We start from the raw sequence: 22,182 nt of genomic DNA, 5'->3' as shown, positions 1-22,182 counted from the left end.
AGCTGAGGTGTACTTCTCGCGTATGTAAATGGGGCAAAAAAAGAAGAAAAAGAAAAAAAAAGAGTAGCAACAGAGTAACAAAATGCGTACAATAACATTATCATGTTGATTACCCTCCGGGGGTCCCCGTCTTAGCCTGTCCAACCAAGAACAAACTAAAAGACAAAAAGAAAAGGCAGCTCTCTCCCACAGCACCACTATGCTGGCGTAAATGACGTTAACCGAATTGGGGCCTCTTCCTTAAAAATCAGGCGGTTCTGTCTCATTTCTTAATGTAGTTCATTATGACCTTTACGATGGGTTCCTTTCCTAAATCTCTGTGGTAAGAAAAGGGATGGAGGGGAAAAACAGGGAGGCGTGAAGTGAAGTGGTGCCACGAGAATAACACACAAGGTGGGCAGAATGGCGGAGGGGAGACGATTAGTAGCAAAGTGGGGTTAGGAACGACAGGCATATACCCCTAAACATCCCCAGGACTTTTCGAAATGGCGACTTACTCTAGCATGCTGGCGATCTCCTCCTCGAAGAAGCTGTCCTGGTGGGAATAACTGCACACACTCTTGTAAACAATTTTGTAAAAGCTAATTTCGTTGGTCATGCTCATTAATATTTTCAAGTGCAACTCTGATTCGGGTCCCTTGTCTGCCTTCCTCTCCTCCTCCAGGTGGTGCGTGAAGATGTTGCACAGGATGTAGAACACGCTGTGCAGCACAGAGTAGAGGAAGCATATTATAAGGTTTCTGCGGTGTGTGTGTGGGGGGGGAAATGGAAGCATCATAAGCGGTATAGTCGGCGGTATATTGGGCGGTTAAATGGGAAGAAAATACGAGCAATGGAGTAGCCATGGTATGCTGTAACCCCATGCGGAGGCTGTTCGCACAAACGGGGGCTCCACTTTTGCGCACTTTCCAAAATGGGGTAAAAAAACAAACAAACAGACAGACAAGCAGACAAACAAACCTGTCAAACTCCTTAACGTAGGGGATAATCTTGACAAGGAAAATGATTAAAAGGGCGGCTCCACTCTAAGGGAAAAAAAAATAAAAAAAACCAGTCAGCAAATGGAAAGAACTGTACATGCGCATGGAGTGCTGAAACATGGGAAAAGTGTGATGCCACACCGCCACTGAACCGGACGTTGCTCTCAGTGCTCACCTTGTAAAAGAGAAGTTTCGTTATGTAAAAGTGAACGTAATTGTAAAAGAGGAGGAGAGCCAGGATGCTCTGCAAGTAAGCAATGCCAATGCCCGGGGTAAACAAATAGGACAGAGACACATCCAAGAGGTATATATAGAGTGAGGAATAAACATTACTACTGTAGAGTTTACACCTGATGTTAATAAACTGGTGGACCCCGCTATTTCGCAAGTGAGCTTGATGTTCTTTCATGAAAAATATGTTTTGCATTTTCTCATTCTTAATAAACTTATTCAGTGTGTTTATGTTGGCGTTCATATGGAGCAGCTGTAACTTTAGGAACTCTTCATATTGGAGCATATTTTCGAAACAAGAATCCGCATGGGCAAAGAGGAAAACCAGAAGAAGGTGGTTACTAAAGAGGGAATAAATGAGCGTCATTCTCTTTTTCTTTTTTACCACTTTTAATATCTTTCTGTACACACATGCTCCTTTTTTTTTCAATATGCTATTAACGAATAAGCAGTGTATACTCTTCAATTTTTGGAGCTCCTCATTAAGCTGGTTTGTGTCCACGTCTAGTTTTGTTACCTCGTTGTGTACTCTCATGCTGTTTGCAGGCGTGGGAAAGGCGGTGTCTTCTTTTTCTTCACTCATTTTCTCATTTGCGCTTTTTTTACCCTCCTTCTCCTTGAAGAAGAAGAAGGATTTTTTCTTCTTTTCCTTTGGGGTCCCCACGGAGGCGCCGTTCGCTGTAGTGTCCGTACGATTACCCATACGACTGTTCGGGGCACTGTTGGAGGCGGCAAAAATGTCCCACTGGTTGTAGCCTCCGAAATTGTAGTAGCAGTACGCTCTGTTGAACGAGATGACTTTGCCAAACTGGGTGGAGCTTCCCAGCTGCGCGAGGTTGTTCTTGTAGGGGAACCGGTGCGCAAAGATGTTGCTAATGTTGCCATTGTTACTATCTGATGTATTGCCGCTACCCTTGGGGGGACGCTCCACATCACCTGGCTGCTCACCGCATCGGGGTGCCACCCCTCGCTTGACGTACCGCGCCACATGGACCCTGTCGAAGGACAAGTTGACAATCAAATCTGCAACCGTCGGGTAAATAAGAAATTCGAAGTTCTTATTGATGCTGCTGTAGAGTGAATCCGTTAGGTATAGGTAAAGATGCTTGTTAACAGTAACATCCACGTTGTTTATGCTCTTCTTCAAAAACAAGTTGTTATGATTACTCATGAGGCAACTGCAAACTGTTTCCTCGTCGCCGGTCTTCTTCAGGAGGATAAAATTAAAGAGCGTGTTTTTTTTCTTTTTAATCTCTTCATTATATTTGGATATAGTTTCGATGTGTGTATAGGGGCACCTGTCTATGTCTTTGTAAATGTTCTTTATGTCTATATAGAGGTCCCACAGCATCTCCAGCATTTTCTTTGTAACGACGTCTCTCATGAGAAGTTTGGCCGTCACAAGTGCTATTTCCCTCTGCGCGGAGTTCTTCTCTTCCTTTTTTCTGTCCTTCTTTTTTACGCCCTTGGAGGTGCACTTTCTACTGGGCGTAGATGGATCCTCTTTACCTTCCCCGTCTGTTTCCTGCCCCAAGGCTACCTGACTTAGTATGATATTTTTAAATTTCTCCACCATCTCATCGTAGCTATCAAATAGGGGATCATTCTTCACTAGGGTTATTAAATTTCTTGGTTCATGTACCGTGGCGAAAACGAATCTGCCCAGTCTGTTTGTGATATCATACTTAGATGCGTCGTTCTGACCTGCAGCTTTGTTGTCAACCCCGCTGGTAGTTTCTCCTTTCTTTTCGCTGTCCTGGTTGGAGACTTCCAATTCGGTTGCTCCTTTATTTCCCACGTTTGGATGATCCGACTGCTTCCCCTCTCCACCTGTGTTTTCATTCTTATGGGCATTTTCCCCCTCTCTGTTCTTTTCCTTTTCTGCCTTCGAATGGTCACCCTTCAATTCTGTTGGACTGCTGGACGTTATGTTTAATATTTTGTTCAGGTCAATGTTGAGTATATTTTCGCTGTGCAGATCGAAGTTATCCTCACGTAGTAGATTGTACAGTTTCTCTTCCTCCCCATTGGCATAAAGCATAGTAAAATTGTCATCGTTTGGCAGACCTTTGGTTCTTATCCTGTCCGCTTCACCCTGGAGGTTTATAATTTCGCTATCGCCACTGTCCACGCTGTTAGTCTCACCATCGCCATGGTCATCACTGGTGATACGCTTTCCACGCCTGTCGTCTTCTTGATCTGCTCCGTCATTTTCAATTCCATCGCCCGATTCACGGCCATCCTTCAGAGTGAGCTGTTCCGGGCCATCATTTCTTGCCTCACTTTTGAAGTTCCATTTGCCGCTATTCTTCTGTATGGACGGGTTTATAATCATATAGGAGAGTTGAATCCTGAGTAACTTGTCCTTGTCACTCTTCTTCATGAGATTTCGATACTTGAAAAAGTAATTGCTCTGTTTAATGTTTCCATTGATTTTGTTTAAAAATCTGTAATAGTTATACAGGTCGTCATTCAGATCATTGAGGTTGGCTTTTTTGTAACTCATCCTTAGAAAGCTCGTTAATTTCAGCATGTGCTGTTTTTTCAAACGAATTATGAAGCTTTCGCATGTCGATCTGTTCGTATCATTTGTGCGAGGGTACATGTCACTGCTCATCACGTTTCTCAGGGCATGATCGTGTCCCTTGCCACCTCCACCTTTATACGGGAGGGAGTAACTCATTTGGTACGCCTTACTGATGCTATTATTTTTCATTCTGCCGCGTTGGTAAAAATAGCTTTTCTGATCATATTTGTCTATGTACCCATTAGACGACGTGCTCCGGTGGAGTCTATCACGTACCATGCCTACATGGGAATTGGGGAAGTTCTTGCTGGTTACGTTGTTCCCTTTGTCGAAGTGGTTGCCGTGGCGGTTGTTGTGGTCATCCTTGGTATAGTTGGGCTCGTCTTTCATCTTGTGTCCACCGGGTTTGTTGGCCTGCGGTCGGTCGCGCGGCACTCGCTCATTGGGTGGTCTCTCCAGTGGAGACCATTCAGTTGGTGACCTCTCCCCAGGAGGTTTCTCCCATCCATTTAGTGACCTTTCCCCAGGGTGTCTTTCCCCTGGGTACCGCTCACCCTGGTAGCCTGCACCCCCCGACAAGTTCACCTCCCCGGCGAGCAGCGAATTTGTGTTCTTTTCCATTAACATAAGATCATTCGCCTTGTAATCCAAGTAGTAGTTATTCAGAATCTTCAACGCGTTTAAGTCATTGGTTACGTCCAATTTTGAGTCCCCGTCTTGACTAGACAACAAGAAATCTTCTTCTTCCTGTTGCGGCGGCTGCCCCTTTACGTTGTTTAATTTTTCATTTAAATTGGCGTAATAATTTTCTTCGCCGAGGTTATTCCTCAATGTGTAGTCCTCCGGGGGGTGGATAACCTTCTCGCTAATTAATCGCTCCCCGATTTGCAGTCCCTCCTGTGGCAGTGCCGCCATATTTTCTCCTATGTTCACCCCCCCCAAATGCATGCCCTTGGTGGGGCCCATTTGGAAGAGAAATTCACTTGATTGATCCTCCTGTTGAGGAAAAATGAACGATTCGTTTTTATAACCTTCCATGTAAGGACTCAAGTCAGTCACAAAATGGCGATTACTTTTATCATTTTTCATGTAATACTCTTCCTCCTTCATAAGATACATTTGTTGCTTTTCGTTCATGCTGAGCAGGAACTCATCATTTATTTCGTTTTCCTTGAAGGGGTATAGATTGGGCAGGTTCGGCAGATTGGGCAGATTCGACAGGTTGGTTGGTATCTTGCGCAAGGGGTCGAGGTAGTTCTCTTCCGCTGGTAACCTCAACTGCTGCATCTGACGCAGTCGATGGTGCTGCTCCTCGAGGTGCACATCATTAGTGTATGTGTCATTCATAACAGGGGGGTGCCCTCCCTTCAAATCGCGCACACGGGGCATGGTTGACATGGCGGAGATATCTGGAATGCCGGGCATCCCCGCATCGCCTTCTTCCTCACCCAAGTGGCCATATACATTTCTGAGGCTATTCAGAAACTGTAGATTTTTGTCCATTTCACGACTTCTGCTATCCAACATGAGTTCGTTCATGCCTCTGATGGAGAAGTTCCTCTCCGCATTGTTCATAAAGCTGTGCGTCAACATTCTCGCCTGCTCGGAGTTGTCTTGTCCCCATGGGAGGCCCTCCATTCCTACTGCTTCCTCTGCGCCACCTACCATTCGGAGATCCCCCACGCGGTTACTACTACTGCTTTCGTTTTTCAAATCTTTTCTCCCCAAAATGTGTAAATAATCCCCCTCCTTGAAATTTTCATTAAAAGTGCTGTTGTCATGGATCTGCTCCAAATTGTTCATGAGATAAATTTTGGTTAAATCATTTTCGTTGAATCTATACGAATCGATATTTGGTTTCCTCTCGAATTGGTTGTCTGTTTGGTCCCTGCGTATATGTTCCTCTTCTGCATAAAAATTTCTTTGCATGTGTTCTTTATCGTTGGAGGTGCCTTTAATTCCTGCTTTGCTTAAGGCCCTGTCTTGTACCGACTGTTTATTCCTCTCCGGGGCGTTGATAAAACTGAATGGGTCCGCACTCTCAACCGACTCGTCGTCGTTCATTTCGTCTCCTTTCACCTCATCATTTTCGTTTGTGTAGAAGATGTTTTTATTAATAAATTTGGTTAAGTTGCACATTTTGTTGTCAAAGTGGAAGAAGTCGTCACTTTCGTTGTTCCTTTGTTTGCTGTTGGAGGGGAAGCTGACGTTCTTCATGTGATTTCTACTATGGGCTGCCTCATTCGATGGCACTTTTTTTTCGTTAATCCGGTAGAGCTCCACATGTTCCTGCCGCTGCTCCTCCTCGTTGTAGGCAAAAAAGGGATCCCTTTCATCCTCCCGTTTTATAAAATGTGCGGAGCTGCTATCAATTATGTCCCTTTCTTGTATTCGCAGAAACTCGGGGCAGTCCACATTTTTATTGTCCAATTTGTTTAACTTAAATAACTTTTTTTCATTTTCAATTAGGTTGTTATTCATGGTGTAGGAGAAATCCCCTTCGGGATTATCGTTGAGGCCGAACGTAATGTTGTTGATTCTGTCCACGTCTTCGAAGATGCTATCATTTTTGTTTAGATTAAAGGCCGCAAGGTTTTCATGCGTTTGGGCGATGTCTACGTGGGCGCTGTTGCCGACGCCTTTATGTGGGCCCCCCCTACTGGAGCTGCCCCTATTCGTGTTATCCCTGTTCCCGTGTCCACCATTAGACTGCTCGCTTTTGTGAGGCCTCGTATCGAAATTCTTCCCTTTCTTATCTCTCTCCTTTGTGTACTCATTATCGTACGCGCCCTTTACGTACTTGGCACTGTTTCTTTTTTTGTGATAAGACGAACTGGTGTTCGGGTAGTAGCCTCTGTTGTAGCTGTGACCTCCACTATACCCACCTCCGTATCGGCTTCCATATCCGCCTCCATACCCGCCTCCATACCCATCTCCGTACCCGCCGCTGTACCCGCCATTATACCCACTGTCATGGCTGGTACGGTGGCTGGCACCGTGGGCAGCGCCCTTTTCCCCCTTCACTTTGCTCCTAGAGCTGTTAGCGTTGTAGTTTTTCATTTTTTCGGATGGACCAGTGGCTGGTACTTTTTCGTCCGGTTGGCTCTTCCACTGCTTATTCATTTGGTGGCACGCGGAGCGTTGCTCGCAGGTTAGTATGTGCAATAGTGCGCGTGCTTTTGCGTAGTATATGCATAAGGTATGCCTCCCTGTACATGCGCACACGTGTGTTTATGCCTACACATGTGCATGCGCGTATAGGTGCATACCCGCTACGGGACAAGGGGTAGCTGCTGTGCTTAATACACAAACAGTTTCAGCATCCCTGGAAAGTTTTCAAAAGGGTGAATTGCTTTTTGGAACGGATTAACTCGGCTAACAAATCAAAATAAAGAAAAATATACATATATATATATATATAAAATATATAAAGAACAAAATTTTCCTTCCAAATGCCTATTTATCGTCATTTTATTGGGTTTTTCCCCTTTTATGTTTATTTCCCGCTTTTCCGGTTTGAAAATATACCTTCATGAACTGAGCAACAAAATGGGTGCTTCGCTTTGTGCATGTATGATGTAAGGAGAGGGACGCATGCCGAGTATGCACAATCGAAGTAACCACCGAGGGCGATATGCGCGCGTGGCACTTCAAGTTAGCACCTCGCCCCAGCTTGTTGACAAACAAAGGGGGCTCTAAACACACATGTACATATCTGTACGCAAAGGGACTGAACCAAAAAAATGACAATTCAAAACGAAAGTGTCGAGAGGGATGGATGTCCGTTCTCCCCCCTCTCGGCCTTAATCAAACAGGTTACGCTTTTTTAAAAAAGCAAAACTAGATGATGAAACGCTAAAAATGGCTAAAAGGGTAAAAATGCCCAAAAAGGTGAAAATTGTGAAAATGGCCAAAACGCTGAAAAATCCGCAAATGGTGAACTTAACGCGTTCAAGATGATGAAAATATCATAAGTGGGAATTTTTACTTTTCTTTCTTTTTTTTCGTTCGATTTTTTCGCTGTACTGTTTGGGAACCTTTTGCATAATTTTCCCGTACCTTTTTTTTTGCTTACTTTTTTCCCTTGCCTTTTTTTTGCGTGCGTTGTTCCTGTACCTTTTTTTGCGTGCGTTGTTCCCGTACCTTTTTTTGCGTGCGTTTTTCATATACCTTTTTTTCGTGCTTTTTTCACGTACCTTTTTGCTTGCCTTTTTTTCTGTACCTTTTTTTACTTACCCTTTTTCAGTGCCTTCTTCGCATATACATGGAAAAAAAAAAGGGAGTGGGGTGCGGAAATTCCGTTGTTTACTAAATTCCGGTTAAGGAAAACGTAGGGCGAGGGAAAAAAATACCTGCCGACGAAGCCTCCCTCGCGCTAGGGGCGTAATCCGTGCTTTTTCTTTGGAATATGAAAAAGGCTTGCGTGAAAAAATATGCCAAAAGGGGGTGGGATGGGGAAGGTTGCGCTGCGTGGACTGCCAAGTGGGCAAACGGGATAAGAATGGTCAACAACGTACGGTATAAAAAGCGGAAGCGGAGTCTTTCCCCCTCTTTTTTTTTTTTAAAGCTTCAATGAGCAAAAGAAATAAGCAAAGAGAGAGGAAAAAATAACCCCGTTGGGTATGCAAAGTTCTACGCATAAAAATGACTACCCGGAGGTGAAAATAAAATTGCCCTTCCTTATATAGAGAGGATGAAGCATATAGCCAGGGCAGTGTTTATATATATTCTGCACCCAAAAGGAGAAAAGAAAGCTTTATATTTGGTTTCAACCCCATTAATCCATTGACAGCTGCGCTAACTCTGTTTTCACATTTAGGGTTGGACGACATTCATTATTCCTTTGGTCGCCCCACCCCCAGTTGGTGCTTTTTTTATCCCTACTTTTTCTTTTTGCAACACTACCATGTGAAGTATATACCTATATCTCCTAGTTAGGAGAAAAAGGCCAGCAAAGAAACTATTCAGGTAACTTCTTCACATTTTTGAAAGAAACAAAAAAAAAAAAAATAAAAATACCATCCGTGTAGAATAAAACAAGTAGTCCAGCTGCAAGATTGTCATTAGTTTTCTCCCTTCCGTAGAAGCGTACAAGCGGTAGCGGTGGTGTCATGATGCGGCGCCCCAGTGGTGGTAGCAAGATATATGTGCACAACATAAAATACACCTCCATCACCACTACCACCGCGCCCACAGCTTATGCGTGTCCCAACTTTGTACAACTTGCACGTGCTTTGCCCATACACAACACCGCCCCGCGCCAATTCTAAGCGTATATGTTATGTGCGCTGGGGCGAAGTACAAAGTTTCAAGCGTGAAGGGGGCGGTACTTTAACCGTCCTCTCTGTGAATGTTTTCGTCACTCACAAAGCACTTATCGTTCATTAAAAGGGGGATGGCGCCCCCTCTTTCCCACGTATCAATTCACCCGACAAAGCAAACTGTCATAACGCAGTGGAAGGTAAAACGCATACGGTGTTGCTGCAATGTATAGCACGAAAAAGGATAGATGTGGTTGGACCATTGTTGCACATTTTTTTATGCTCCCCAAGGGGGAGGGCATACATATGTATATTTTTTTTTTTTTCCGTACTGCTAAACCGTCGCAGCACTTGACAGTCTCTGTCACTCATTGTCACCCATTTGAATGCTATTTTTCTTTTCCACACTCTACGTTAAACGTGGCAACATCGTTGTTGGACCTCCCACCCGCACGTTGTGCGAGAAAAAGGGAAGTCCTATTTTTAAGGAGTTATAAAAATGCGTTAAAATTGCATTTAGAAAGTGAACAAACAGTCAGCTGAGTTTTGAAATATACGCAAAAAAGAAAAAAAAAAAATCCTTCCTTTCTGCTCCCACGCGCTTGTACCGTTTTCCAATGCGACGTAAACAAAAAAGGAACGACGCATGAAACGTAGCGAATGAAACCAGCGAAAGGAACAGGGCGACACCTGTACAGTGTGCTTGTCGGGCTAGCTGCACGAATCGCGTCGACCGCATGCTCCAAGGCATAGTTTCCAATCTGGGGAAGGTATCTGCTGAAGCGTGGTGAACGAGGGGTTCCTTTAAGGAAGGCGTCTCTTCTGCGCCGCTAGGGGCAAATGATTAAGTATTAAAAGAATCTGGCGATTTGTAAGAGGGCCTATTCGGCACGGAGGCAGGGTTGTCTAGTTTTTGCCGCAGCGGGAAGTGTGACCCCACTTCCAAAGGGTATTAAAGCAGAGTTACGCGAAATTTCGCCTCACAATGTGGACGCGGTAAATATGCACGCTGCAAAAGCCTACACTGCAAACGCGCAGACGGAAGAAAGCTTCCCCCCCTGCCCCCCAGAAGTCACAGCCCGGTGAGGGAATTTTCCACCTGGTGGTAAAAACGCTGAAACATGTTGGCCACCTCCTTCTGGAAGAGCAAGGAATTTTGGGCCAGGACGTACAGGTCGGTCAGGGCATTGTTATTTATCGACTGAAGAAGGAAGTGAATCTCCTTTTGTATGATTAAAAGTTTGTTGAAGTATGCAATGGCTTTGGTTTTAATTTTGTTAATTTCTTCAAACATAGATTTTATGGAGTACTCTCTCTGCACGTTTAACATTAAAAAGTTTTGCTTCACTTGGTCGGTGAATTCTTTTAAGTGTTGGAAGTTAAAACGTTTGTGCAACAAATTGTCGTTTTTTATTTTTTCTTTTTTTTCGTCCTGCAGTAACTTTAATTGAAAAAGGACATCCCTTTTTATATCCTTCATGTATTTTTTTTTTTTGTTGCAATTTCCCTTTTTTTGTAATAATTTGTGTGCAAAGTATTTGTTCGCGTTTAGCAATTGTTTGTTGTTTTTTTTTTTGTTCAATTCGCTTACATGTGTGTCAAGTACCTTTATTTCATTTTTTATATTCTCTATGTTGCGTAACTCCTGCTCTTCGAATTTGGCAATATCTTCTTCGAGTTTTTTTATCCTTTCTTCAACGTGGTCCAGGTCCATGTTTGTTTGGAATTTTATCAGACAGGGAAAGGGGGTTGGAAAAGCTGTCTTTATCGTATGTGACTTATTTGCGCATCCGTTTCGGTCAATTTTTTTGCACTTATGAGTGAGCTCCGATTATCTTTGCAAGGGGGAAGGAACGCGGCATAGGAGCCGCCTCAGAGTGGCTGGCTGACCGTACTGTTATTATGCTATATGGATTCCCTTTCCACGCGCAATGCGGATTTAACTTCAGCTGATTAGCTCCAATGTGGAGGTTTAAAATGGCAATGGCCGTTACGTGACTGTGCGAGCTTCAGATGCACACCCAAATGGGGCGCTAAAAAGGAGTTGGCGATTTTTATCTTCTTAAGAATTGTTGGCTCAGTGGGGGAAAAAAAAAAAAATCAAAAAAGCGAACACAGCGCGCGCAAAGGTCAACGCCACAAAAAAGTACACACATTAACAGACGCATGAACATTAACAGAAACATACACGTACCAAACAGTTGCGCTAACGCGACAAGGCATCGCGCACCGTAGGACAAAAAAACGAAAAAAAGAATGTGGCATTTTTCGTGCCTAACACAGTTGGACGACTGAGCTGAGGAAATAGCTGAAGAAAGTTGGAACACCTCGATAATTTTTTTTTTTTTTTTTTTTCTTTGTTAATACCTTTCACTGATTTGAGGAAGTAAATCGGGCTGGGTCAGCCACTGAAACGCAACAAAAAAAGGATTGAAGAAGAAACCAAAAAGGAGCCAAAAACTAAGTCGAGAAGTGCATCCTCCTTTTTGTAACTGCTAACACACGTGGAGGTGCAAATCTTAAAGTGGTGCATTATAACCGGGTGGGGTGGGGGAGGATAACACAGGTGTCCCATTGCTTCTCGGCTTAATCGTTTAGTCAGATGACCCCCCGAACTAGCGGTAACTCCAGACACTCCTGCCATCATTTCCTGTTCTGAACATTCATCATATAATCCTTCATATAAGTGTGAACTAACTCGTCTGTGATTACCGGCTTGTTGGACTTGACCAGGTGGGAGTTTTTTCCATTTTTCCTCTCATCCCTGTCTTTGTTAGGACTAGCAATCTCCACGTGAACTCGTCCCACTTCCCGTTTTTCCTCGATCTCGTCATGGTACTCATGTAGAGCTTCGTTAAGAGTCACGTTTAGCGGTTCGTACAGGTGGGGAAAATTATTCACATTGGCCTCATCAAATTTTTCTATAATTTTAAATTTGTCACTTTGTATCAGTTGCAGCTCCTTATTGAAGAAGTAGGTGTCTACCATGTTCCTGTGAGAAAGTTTCAGTGTTCCCACAAAGGGGGAATAACGAATCAATTAGACAAGGCACCTTCAAGTGTGACACAGTGATTAGTGTGTTCACCGCACAGGTGCTGTCACTACGTTCTAATGTAGGTTTTTTTTTTCTTTTTTGTCTTCTTTTTTTTTTTTTTTTTTTTTTTGTGCGTTTCTCCCTGTGGGGTCATTACGTCCTTTTCTGCTTGGATTGATCGCCATTGAGCGTCGAGTTCTTCTTAAGGAGGTTGTTTATCAAGTCGTCAAATCTGCAGGTTTTGGAGGGAGAGAAGTTTCCAAGGAGTGTTTAAACGGAGCGCTGTAGATGGAGGGCACTGGCTGCGTACAGTGGCAAATGTCACTGCGGGGAGGGACTTACTGGTGAACATTCACGTCCTCGCGATAGACCTTCTTGATGTACTCCCTCAGAGTATCCTAATTCGAGAGAACAACGAGGTGCATCGAAAAGGAAAAAAAAAAAAAGTGGCGGAATAAACAAATCAAAACAGGGATTTTATCGCCATGCAAAAATAAGGGCCCATTTTATATTTATTCGCCACACGCGGGTGGCCAAAAAAACAGAGAGGGAGGCGAAATGACTTACGATTATTCCCAACAAATCTGCGTTTTCCTTTTTCAGGTCATCTATATGATCAGTCAACTTTTTGATTTTGTTCTGCGTGGGGGACATACGTGTGGTGTAGAAAAGCGGGGCATACGTGTGGTGTCAACGCGGGGTGTAAAAGCCGAGATAGAACTAACGCCGCTATCACAATGACGATGCTGGTCGACGTGCTGTTTCCCTCTGCTTTCCTTTCTCCCCACCTTCAATTGATCATTGTCGCTCTGCGACTCCAGACACTTCTGGTACAGCTCCTCCAGTTTTTTCTGCGCACAGAGGGGAGAGGTAAAAAAAAAAAAAAAAAAGGGAAGATGGACAGAGGTGCATCCACGGCGATGTATAGAAGTGGGACGAATACAGGTAAATGTAAGAGGGAAGATGTTTCACCCCTCTTGCCTTGAAGACTAACCTCGAATGTAATTAGTTGCTCCCCGTTGTGGTTAAAGGTGTTATTGTTTGGGGAGTCCTCCCCCTTCTGGTGGCAATCCTTTCCCATTGTAGTGTCCCTCGCGTCGGAGCTGCCATTGTTGTTTTGGTCTGTTCCCTTCAGCATCTCATCCATCAACTTCTTCCGCAGCAATTTCTTTATGATCATATCTTTGTACTCTATTTCTAGTTTGAGCGGATTGGCTTCGTTTCCATCTGCAAGAAAAATTGGAAGAGACAAAAAGTGGGGAACTCAACTGATATGGAAGAGGAAAATGCAACACGCGATGGTACCTTTGGTCGAGCTCCTCTTCTGCAATAGCCCCTGAAATGAGACGAAAGGAATGAGTACATGAGGGAAAGGGTAAAGTAAAATGAAGAGAATAGCAGTACGGAGAAACAGCACACTTAGTGGATTCATCACATAGAAAAATCTCACATACACACATGGCTTGGGACAACCTCCTTCCCGCGCTTGCCCCTCTTAAATGAAGGACACCCATACGATAAACAAAAGGTCAAGTTTTTAAAAACAAATGGTGTTCAAATTGGGAAGAGGAGTAAAAGATTGACGTGTAAAGAATTTTCTAACCGTTCCGAGGTTTAAAATTTGAAGGGCGCTTTTCTCGTCAAACTCCTGTAGGGGGTGTGTATGTGTGTGTGGAAAGAAGATGATATGTTTGGGGTGCCACCTGTCGGGGATGCAGATTTAACAAATGGAATGAAGCCATGAAGATGTCGATGAAAAAAAAAGAGAACCTCGTGCAAGAGCTGACATATTACAACTGTTACTTTCCATCCCAAGTGGACAAACTCACCTTTGTGTTATGCATCTTTACAGATTCCAAATTTTTCTGACTCTCCTGGAGCTGTTCTTGTAGCATTTTGCAGGAGCATTTAAGGCTACTATTTTCCATAAGGAGGTTGGAATATTTGTCCGTTAGCGCTTCATTGTCCTTTTTAAAATCTTCATTTTGTTTTTTTAGTGTAATTATGAATTCATTCGTTTTATCGTTTCTGTATTTTTTTTTATTTTTTAAATGTTTCAGCTCCTCTTCCTGTAGCTTCGATTCCTTCACCAACACGTCGTATTTGTTTGATAAGATGAGGAGCTGTTCGCTCATGTTTATGATGGCTTCATCCTTTTCCTCGGATTCTTTTTTCGAATACTCTATTTCGTTTATTTTTTCTTCCAGGGATTTTATGTTTTCCTCTCTACTCAGTGGTCAGAAAAAAGGAAGAAGTCAGTATTAGATGAGGGGGTATGTGCCCAGATTAATCTGTGGCAGGGGGGCCTTGTACACGGTGGGGGTGTGTAGGGGGGCTCTGGGCACCACATAGGGAGGGGGGTGCATATACATGTGCGGATCCTCACAGATTCGAGCCAATCGACAGGGGGTGCCTCTTTCGTGGCGGAAACGTTGTCATGCCTTTTTTGCGCCTTTTTGGCACATTTTTTTCGATTTTTCTTTTTGCTTTTTTTTTGTTGCTTCCTACTTCTCCTGCACCTCAGCCTCGTGTCGATTTATTTCGTACTCGAGCTGCAGCTCCAAATCCTTGACCTTTTTCTTTAGCTCCTCGACGCTGACCTCTTCGCTGCTGCGATTTTCAAGGGGGCGAGCGTGAAGGGGTACATCGAGGGGGGGTCGAATGAAAAAGGAAAAAACAAAAAAAAGGTGCACATTAAACGGTCAACACATTGAACTGCTGTGTGTGTTTACATGACAGGATACGAAACCGTCGACATGTCGCGCTGCGTAACCACTCAGATGTCACTCCGCGCAAGGATCAGCATGCCATCCAGGCGTACACACCCTTAAGTACGTACCCTTGCTTTGACGAGGAAAGGGCTTCACTGCTCCTCCTTGACAAATCCTCCGGATGTGACTCTACCAAGGGAGAGGGTGGGGGACAGTAGCAGTGGGGCACAGCAGCAGTTGGTGTAATGCGGATTTTGTCTCACACAGGTCAACAAGGTGTTCCGTGGAGGTATCATCAAGCAATCGCTGGTATGCACTGGGGTGGCTGTTGTTGCGGTTGGGTTGGCATTCACACTGCGTGTGCCGTCCAGGAGGGTTATACCTACGGACTGCTCCATTGGCGAGGAACTCGAAGAACGCGACGACGTCTCGTTGAACTGCGTGATCGCTCACGTCGACAGAATGTCACAAAGACGAAGAAGAAACAGGTGGGGTGAAATCAGACCACACATGTAGATGAGAAAAAAAAAAATGACAAAAATTTGACATTTTGTTAACCAATCCCAACCCTGGAAAAAATCAATTCGCGCGTGTCACCTAATGGGTTATTTTCTGTTTCACCATTTTGGAAACTTCGCCCTTTGGCAGTTTCGCAGTTTTACAATTTTACTGTTTAGAGTTTTACAGTTTCGCCCTTTGGCAGTTTCGCTGCTGCACAATTTTTCCGCTTTACCGCCTTAGCTAGCCCTTTTTACAACGCTTCCTTTTCCAACTGTTCACATTTATTTCACACAGCGGAAAAAAAAAAAAACAAAATTGATAATTTCCAAACGGATGGAAAAGGGATGTAGATTTCCCAACTTGATGCTAAAAAACTGGTTAGTTTAAAAAAAAAAAAAAAAAACACAGAGGAGAAAGTCTAACAGTGGGATGTTTGCCGTAGAGGGCGAGGAAAAACGCATGCGAGGGCGAGGCGTGAGGGAAGGAAGACCCACCTCCGCATACGCGCATACGTGCGTAGTACATACGTGCTGTCATCCACCAGCTTTATGTGTGTGCGTGCGCAGGGGAACAGCTGCCCCCGCCATCTTGATTTCACAATCCCATGGTGATTTTTTCCTGCACCAAGTATAACGTGAACGAGGCGAACTCATGGGGCTGCCTTTCCACTGCAGAAGGGAAGCGGCAAAGAAAAACGGCCAACGAAGAGCCACGCAGCGTCGGTTTGACACTTCTGGTGTCACTCCTTCGCGAGTCACTTTCTCGGCCGAAATTTCGCATACCGCTCATTATATGCTACACTAACCTGACTGACTATAACCTGTGTTGTTCTTTTTTTTTTTAACTTTATCCCGTTACGCCCCCGTTTCCACTTCCCCCTTGTCATTTCGGTTTTCCTTTTCATCTTTTTTTTCATTTCGCTTTTTTTTGTTTCACTTTTTCTTCTCACTTGATCTTTTTCCCAATTCATTTTTTTTCTCACTTCATTTTTTTCTTCCGTGTTCTTTCTCCCCACTCACCACTTCACGAAGGGAAAATAAATGTACATAGTAAAAATACATATGTATGTATTTCTGCGCGTATGCATTGCATACATTTCCCTGCGTATGAGCAAAAGCATAAGCAAAAACCACGCCTTCAACGTAGGCCATTTTTACAAAAATAAAGAGTAACCCTTCAACTGCGAAGCGGAAGAAACAAAAAAGAAAAAAAAAATGCATAAGGATATGTACATAGAAATATGAAATTACATAAAATGAAACACATAAATATGTGGCATTATATGTAAAGTACACTTTAAGAGATTCTTTTTTTATTTTTTCCCCTTCTTTTCATAGATCTTTCATTGACATGGTTAAATGCAGTGTCACAGCGCTCAACACCCTAAATTGACCAACCACCGAGCGTATTTATTTATGTATGTATCTGTGTTTACATATACCCTCCATCCTATTGGAGGTACATATTTGCCTAGTCGCATCCTTTTGTGTTTGCGTCAAATTAATAACCTAATAGCAGAACAGAGGTAGTAGCCCTGGCCGAGGCTTCATAGAAGGGAAACGCCTCCCACCCCCCTGAAAAAAAAGAAGAAAAAATTCACAACCCTGCTGCCCCTCTTCTAAACAATCATTTTTGCATTACCCTATTGATGTTCGTGGACGTCTGACGCGTTGTTACATAGTTCGCCCCTCCCTGTCCTAGCGTGCGGATGTACCGTTGTAGATGCTTATGCACATGGGGGTTCGCATCAGCATATGACATGCTAACCAGAATTAAATTTTCAGCCTATTAATTCAACTTTCTTTTCTTTCTTTTGTTTTTAGTGCAAAAAATTAAGAGTTTGTTTCGCCACCCATTCGTGATAAGTTATATTATTGTTCTGTTTTGCTGATTTGCTGTTTCGCTGTTTTGCTCAATTGCTGTTTTGCTCAATTGCTGTTTTGCTCAATTGCTGTTTTGCTCAATTGCTGTTTCGCTCATTTGCAGTTTTGCTGTTTCGCTGATTTGCAGTTTTGCCTCTTTACTGTTTTTCTGCGTTTCTTTGCGTTGCATGGCTGTTTTTGCCAAATTGCAGTTTTGACAAGCCTGGGTGTGGCCGCTCGGTTCTTTCCCCGTGCCTCGAGGAAGAGCAGAAGAAAGCACCTGACGTTGCTTCACTTGGCGTGCAGGCCGCATAATTTGCCGGAGGCATAGACAAACGGCAACCCTATCTCTCTCCCTTTTTGCGCAGTAGACGCAGTAGGTAATCGTCTACACGATCTCCTCAGCACCAGGTGGCGGCAGAATGAAGTACGTACCCCCCCACATGAGGGCCCAAACGGAGGCCAAGGAAAAAAAAGAAGCAGAAGCGGAGAAGCTGGAACAGTTAAAGGAAAAGATCGAAAACTTGAAGGAGGAAAAAGACATTGACAGTGACAGCTCAACGGAAGGAGACGACTTCGAAATTGTGCTCAACAGTGTCGTCATCAGTCAGATAGCAAAGAACAAAGACCTGAGAGGAGAGTTGCTAGGATATTACATAAAAAATAATGACTCAATAAAAAAAAAAAAAAAAAAAAGGGAAAAAGTGGAAATAACGAGGAAGAAGAAGATGGAGCGGGAGGAACAGGTAATAAAAGCAAAAATGACGCCGACGACGAAGAAGACGAGGAAGATGATGAAGATGATGACGATGACGAAGATGATGACGATGATGAAGAAGATGACGACAATGACGATAATGATGAGAAGAAAAGGGGAAAAAAAAAAAAAGATACAACAAAGGATAAGAAAAAGAATAAAAAAAATGACCCAAAAAAATTAAACGTTGTAGAAATTAACCAATCCTTTTGTGTGTGCAACATTGAAGATATCTGCATTGATAAAATCTCAAAGATGACCAATAAGTATCAGATTACAAAGCAAAGACAGACCGAGTTGCTAAATAATTTAGTGTTATATTTTAATAAAAATAAATATGAAGAAGAGGGAGAAAAATATATAAGTGAAGTGAACACGTATTATGAGGATTATGTGAACATTATGGCCGAGCTGAACTTCGATACAACGTCCTTCGGATTTTACATCAACATTTGTGACATTAAGAAGAAGGAAGTGTTGGCCACACTGCTGCTGTCCTCCCTAATTAACAAAAACTCCTTTGTCCTTTGCTTTGGTGAAAAATATGGGAAATTAATCTTTTCTGCGTACAAAATAGACGTGGATGTGGTATTCGAAATTAAGAACCAAATAAAAAATGCGACATTTAATCAGTTTAATGATATCCTGAATGTTGAATTGAAGAAGAAGGGACTGAACAGTAAAACGATCCTGCAGAAAATCCCCCTTCGTATAAAGAACTCCATTATAAATTCCCTCTTTTTGAAGGTACTTAAAAATAAAAACAAGAATTTTGTCTCCTCTATGGATTATCTGAATGCACAGGAGGTGGACTCTCTGGAGAGTTACATCCACGATACGTGCAAATCGCTGGAATTGCTAAAAACGGAACAGGACAAAATGATAAAATATAAGAAGGATGTCTTCAAACAACTGCAGACGCAAAAAATTTATCAGGAAAAGAGAAAACTCGAGAAGGAGAAGAATAAAATTGAACACGAAAATCAGGAGACAAATGAGGAAGATATTAATATGAAGAATATTTTTAAGAGCATCCCGCAGCCCTCCTTGCTCTTCCCCTACGTCCTGACAATGAGCAATAACTTGCTGAATGATAACATCAACAATTTGTGTAGCCATGCAATTGCCAAGTCTTACTTGTACTACAAGAATGCGAAGCCATGATAGGGGCAGTGGAGAGGGGCAGTGGAGAGGGGGAGCGGAAAGAGTGGAACGACACGGAAGTTCCGGTTTTGACTTTAAGGCCCCTTGCGACGCCCCTGCTTGCGCCTGTGCGCATTCGGCATGGGCGCCCCTTTTGAAAAGGGCCTAACGAGTTTGCCCATGCACATCATCGGTGTGCTCGTGCCAGCGGATAAAGCGATTTGCTTGTGCCAGCGAATAATGCGACGTGCTTCTTCCAGCGAAATGATTGCTACGCGGCACGCACCACGAACGTATTTATGGGTGCCCTTTTTTTTTTTCTGCACACCTTTCTGTGTGGCCATTTTTACAGCCTTTTTAAATGCCCTTTTAAATGCGTTTTTAACCCTTTTACGTCGAAGCAAGAGGAAAAAAGAAAAAAAAATAATAATAAAATAAAAAAGGAATTTTATTTTTCAAATGTTCCATGTGGAGAAGTGGGTGACGGGGCGAATCGGGGAAACACTGGCCACTTATTGCGCAGTGGGGGCCTGCCCGCCGGTTCGCCTCATCTACCGCAGGTTGATCGATTTAACGAGTTAAATGAGGGAAGGTTCCCAATGCGAACAGTCGGTTAACGTTTGGAGGTACAGACGAATTAGTAGGCTAAGCGAGTGGTCCGCCTCTCACCACAGCGAGCTCAACTCATCCAGGGATGCATGGTGACGAACTCCTCCGCAGCCGTGGGGTGTATGGGTATGGTTTCGTCAAAGTCCTTCTTCGTGGCATTCATCTTCAAGGCGACGGCAAAGCCTTGTATAATTTCGTCGGCACTGAGTCCGATAATGTGAAGCCCCTTAATTAATTCGTCCTTACCAACGCAAACTAACTTGAGGTAAGTCTTCTCCTTCTGCGAAGGGTCCATATCATAGACAGAGAAAAACAGATTGGTAAACCTGGACTCGTAAATTTTCACATTCTCCTTGCCATATATGTCAATTGCTTCCTTCTCTGAAAGTCCGATGGTTCCAATTGGAGGATGAGAAAATATAACAGAAGGTATCAATTTATAATTCGTTTTTCTGGACCTGTTCAGGAAGAGTCGATCGGCTAGTAACCTTCCAGCGTTAATAGCCACTGGGGTCAGCTGCACATTAAAATATAAATCTCCTGACGTGTTTTCTTTTTTCTTTAAGTATGACTCTTCATTGTAAAGCTTGAGCAATTTTAAGTCTTCAATTTCTTGATTCTTTTTCACCATGCAACAATCTCCTACGGCATAAATATGTCTCACATTTGTCCTCTGATTATCGTCCACAACAATGTAGTCCTTATCTGTCGTTATGTTTAGCACCTCCAAATTTAGATCCTTTGTATTTGGAGATCGACCAACAGAGTAAATGATATAATCAAAGTGCTCATACTTTCTTCCGTCTGACAAGTAAATGGTTAAATTTTTCTCCTTGACCTTTTCTATTTCTTCCACATCTGCATGGGTAATAATATTGATATTATTTTTTTTCATGTCATTTTCTAATTCGTTGATAACTGTTTCGTCAAATTTTCGAAGCAATCTGCTTCCTCTTGCAAATATGTAGGATTCGATTCCTAATCTCCTGACGACGTTAATGAGCTCCACTGCTATGTAGCCGCTGCCTACGATTCCTATCCTTCTGGCTTCCTTTATTTTAAAAAAATCGTCACTCGAAATGGTATGTTCAATTCCTTTCACATCTGGGAATATTGGTTTATTGCCCACTGCTATGAGGATGTTCTTTCCCTCAATCACTTTGTCGTCGTCTCCTTCGTCCAAGTTTTCTTCCACATCACCTTCATTCTTCACTTTTTTTATTAAAACTTTATTTTCGCTGAGCAGGCTGCCCTTGCCTTCAAAATACTCCACGTTGTCCTGCTTCAAATTTTGCCTATAAATATCGTTCAGCCTTCGTATGTATTTGTCTCTCCTCTCGACTAGCAGCGGAAGGTTGAAGCTAAACTGCGTGTCGAATCCGTAGTGCCTAGAGTTCTCTAGAATGTCGTGGATGGACGCCGCGTTGAACATTATCTGTTGGGAGGGAAAAGGGGGAACATCAACGGGGGAACATCAACGGGGGAACATCAACCGGGGGGACTACTGCCTAGTAGCACATTTGCTTTCCAGTGCAGATAAATTCGCCCCCCCCCCCTTTTTGTGGCCTGTCAAACACCGGAGGACTGGGCTCGACCGCTTTTCCTTCTCTCTACCTTCTTTGGCACGCATCCGACATTCACGCAGGTGCCTCCCAAGTGGGCCTTTTCCACGAGCGCAACTTTGGCCTTGTTCCTGCGGTGTGTGTGTGCGGGGAGGTGCAAATGTGGCTGCGGGCGAAAATGCAGATTTTAACGCAGTTGCTGATGCGGATGCAAATGCTGATGCAGTTGCTGATACAGATTCTAATGTAGATGTAGGCGCAGATGCAGATTTTAAGGCAGATTCTGATGCAGAGGCTGATGCAAGTGCAACCTCTGGCGTATTCACGCGGGTGATGCCTCTCCGCGAACCCACCTGGCTGCTCGTCTGGCCGCGGCCATGCCGCCACTGCCGCCTCCAATGACTATGAGGTCGTACACCATACTGGGCTTCTTCTTCAGGTGCGTGGGGACGCTCGAGTGTTCCAAATTGTGGTAGAAACTGAAGCCCCTTGTTAATTTTATCGACGGGTCCAGGATGGCGAAAAACAAAAGAAGGTGAAAGTAGATGAGTTGGCGCATGTTTTGTCACGGGGGAGGCAAGTTAAGCAGTTATGCAGTTAAGCAGTTATGAAGTTAAGCAGTTATGAAGTTAAGAGATTAAGCAATTGCTACGTCGATACGTTGCTACGTTTCCACGTTGCAGGTACGAAGTCACAGGTGGGTGGGGGAAGTTGCCATGTAGGGGTGGAAAACTTTCCTCAGGGATGTGCGCACACGCAGTCACACGGGATGAAAGGGTGTAAAGCGTGACAATACAGTGCTTCACAGAAGGGTGAGATGCCACACGTAATGGTACATACACTACTATACATATGGGTGAGGTGTGACAAACATGAGAAAGAAGCTGCCTTGCGAAGTTACGCAGGGGGGCAGAAAAAAAGTCAGGGCGCGAAATCGGAAAGGGGGCAAAAATATCATACAAAATTCTCGCGCAAAATGGGGACAATACCTATTTAAAATTATC

General features: G+C 43.6%; 5 protein-coding genes across 5 annotated transcripts; 1 reads left to right on the top strand and 4 right to left on the bottom strand.

Moving 5' to 3' along the window:
• Positions 1-262: 262 nt before the first annotated feature.
• Positions 263-6,861, bottom strand: C922_03660 (hypothetical protein; the record flags this gene model as incomplete). The annotated part of the gene is made up of 4 exons (XM_008819252.1): positions 263-317; positions 498-740; positions 961-1,025; positions 1,156-6,861. 4 exons carry the CDS (start codon positions 6,859-6,861, stop codon positions 263-265), a joined length of 6,069 nt encoding a protein of 2,022 aa, XP_008817474.1.
• A 3,210-nt stretch (positions 6,862-10,071) lies between these two features.
• Positions 10,072-10,713, bottom strand: C922_03659 (hypothetical protein; the record flags this gene model as incomplete). The annotated part of the gene is made up of 1 exon (XM_008819251.1): positions 10,072-10,713. One exon carries the CDS (start codon positions 10,711-10,713, stop codon positions 10,072-10,074), a length of 642 nt encoding a protein of 213 aa, XP_008817473.1.
• Positions 10,714-11,642: 929 nt separating this feature from the next.
• On the bottom strand, positions 11,643-15,142 carry C922_03658 (hypothetical protein; the record flags this gene model as incomplete). Its single annotated transcript, XM_008819250.1, has 13 exons — positions 11,643-11,991; positions 12,191-12,265; positions 12,376-12,431; positions 12,601-12,672; positions 12,822-12,884; positions 13,028-13,124; positions 13,185-13,260; positions 13,339-13,369; positions 13,637-13,681; positions 13,863-14,259; positions 14,542-14,643; positions 14,873-14,933; positions 15,127-15,142. The coding sequence occupies 13 exons, from the start codon at positions 15,140-15,142 to the stop codon at positions 11,643-11,645; spliced, it is 1,440 nt and encodes a 479-aa protein (XP_008817472.1).
• Positions 15,143-17,529: 2,387 nt separating this feature from the next.
• C922_03657 (translation initiation factor 3 subunit H) lies at positions 17,530-19,028 on the top strand (the record flags this gene model as incomplete). Its single annotated transcript, XM_008819249.1, has 2 exons — positions 17,530-17,853; positions 17,895-19,028. 2 exons carry the CDS (start codon positions 17,530-17,532, stop codon positions 19,026-19,028), a joined length of 1,458 nt encoding a protein of 485 aa, XP_008817471.1.
• Positions 19,029-19,686: 658 nt separating this feature from the next.
• Positions 19,687-21,737, bottom strand: C922_03656 (glutathione reductase; the record flags this gene model as incomplete). The annotated part of the gene is made up of 3 exons (XM_008819248.1): positions 19,687-21,051; positions 21,231-21,309; positions 21,532-21,737. 3 exons carry the CDS (start codon positions 21,735-21,737, stop codon positions 19,687-19,689), a joined length of 1,650 nt encoding a protein of 549 aa, XP_008817470.1.
• Positions 21,738-22,182: the final 445 nt, after the last annotated feature.

The sequence above is a fragment of the Plasmodium inui genome (assembly GCF_000524495.1).
Source record: "Plasmodium inui San Antonio 1 unplaced genomic scaffold supercont1.16, whole genome shotgun sequence".
NCBI lineage: Eukaryota > Apicomplexa > Aconoidasida > Haemosporida > Plasmodiidae > Plasmodium > Plasmodium inui.
Note: the sequence above shows the minus strand (reverse complement) of the source record. Positions and strands in the feature narration are given on the sequence as shown.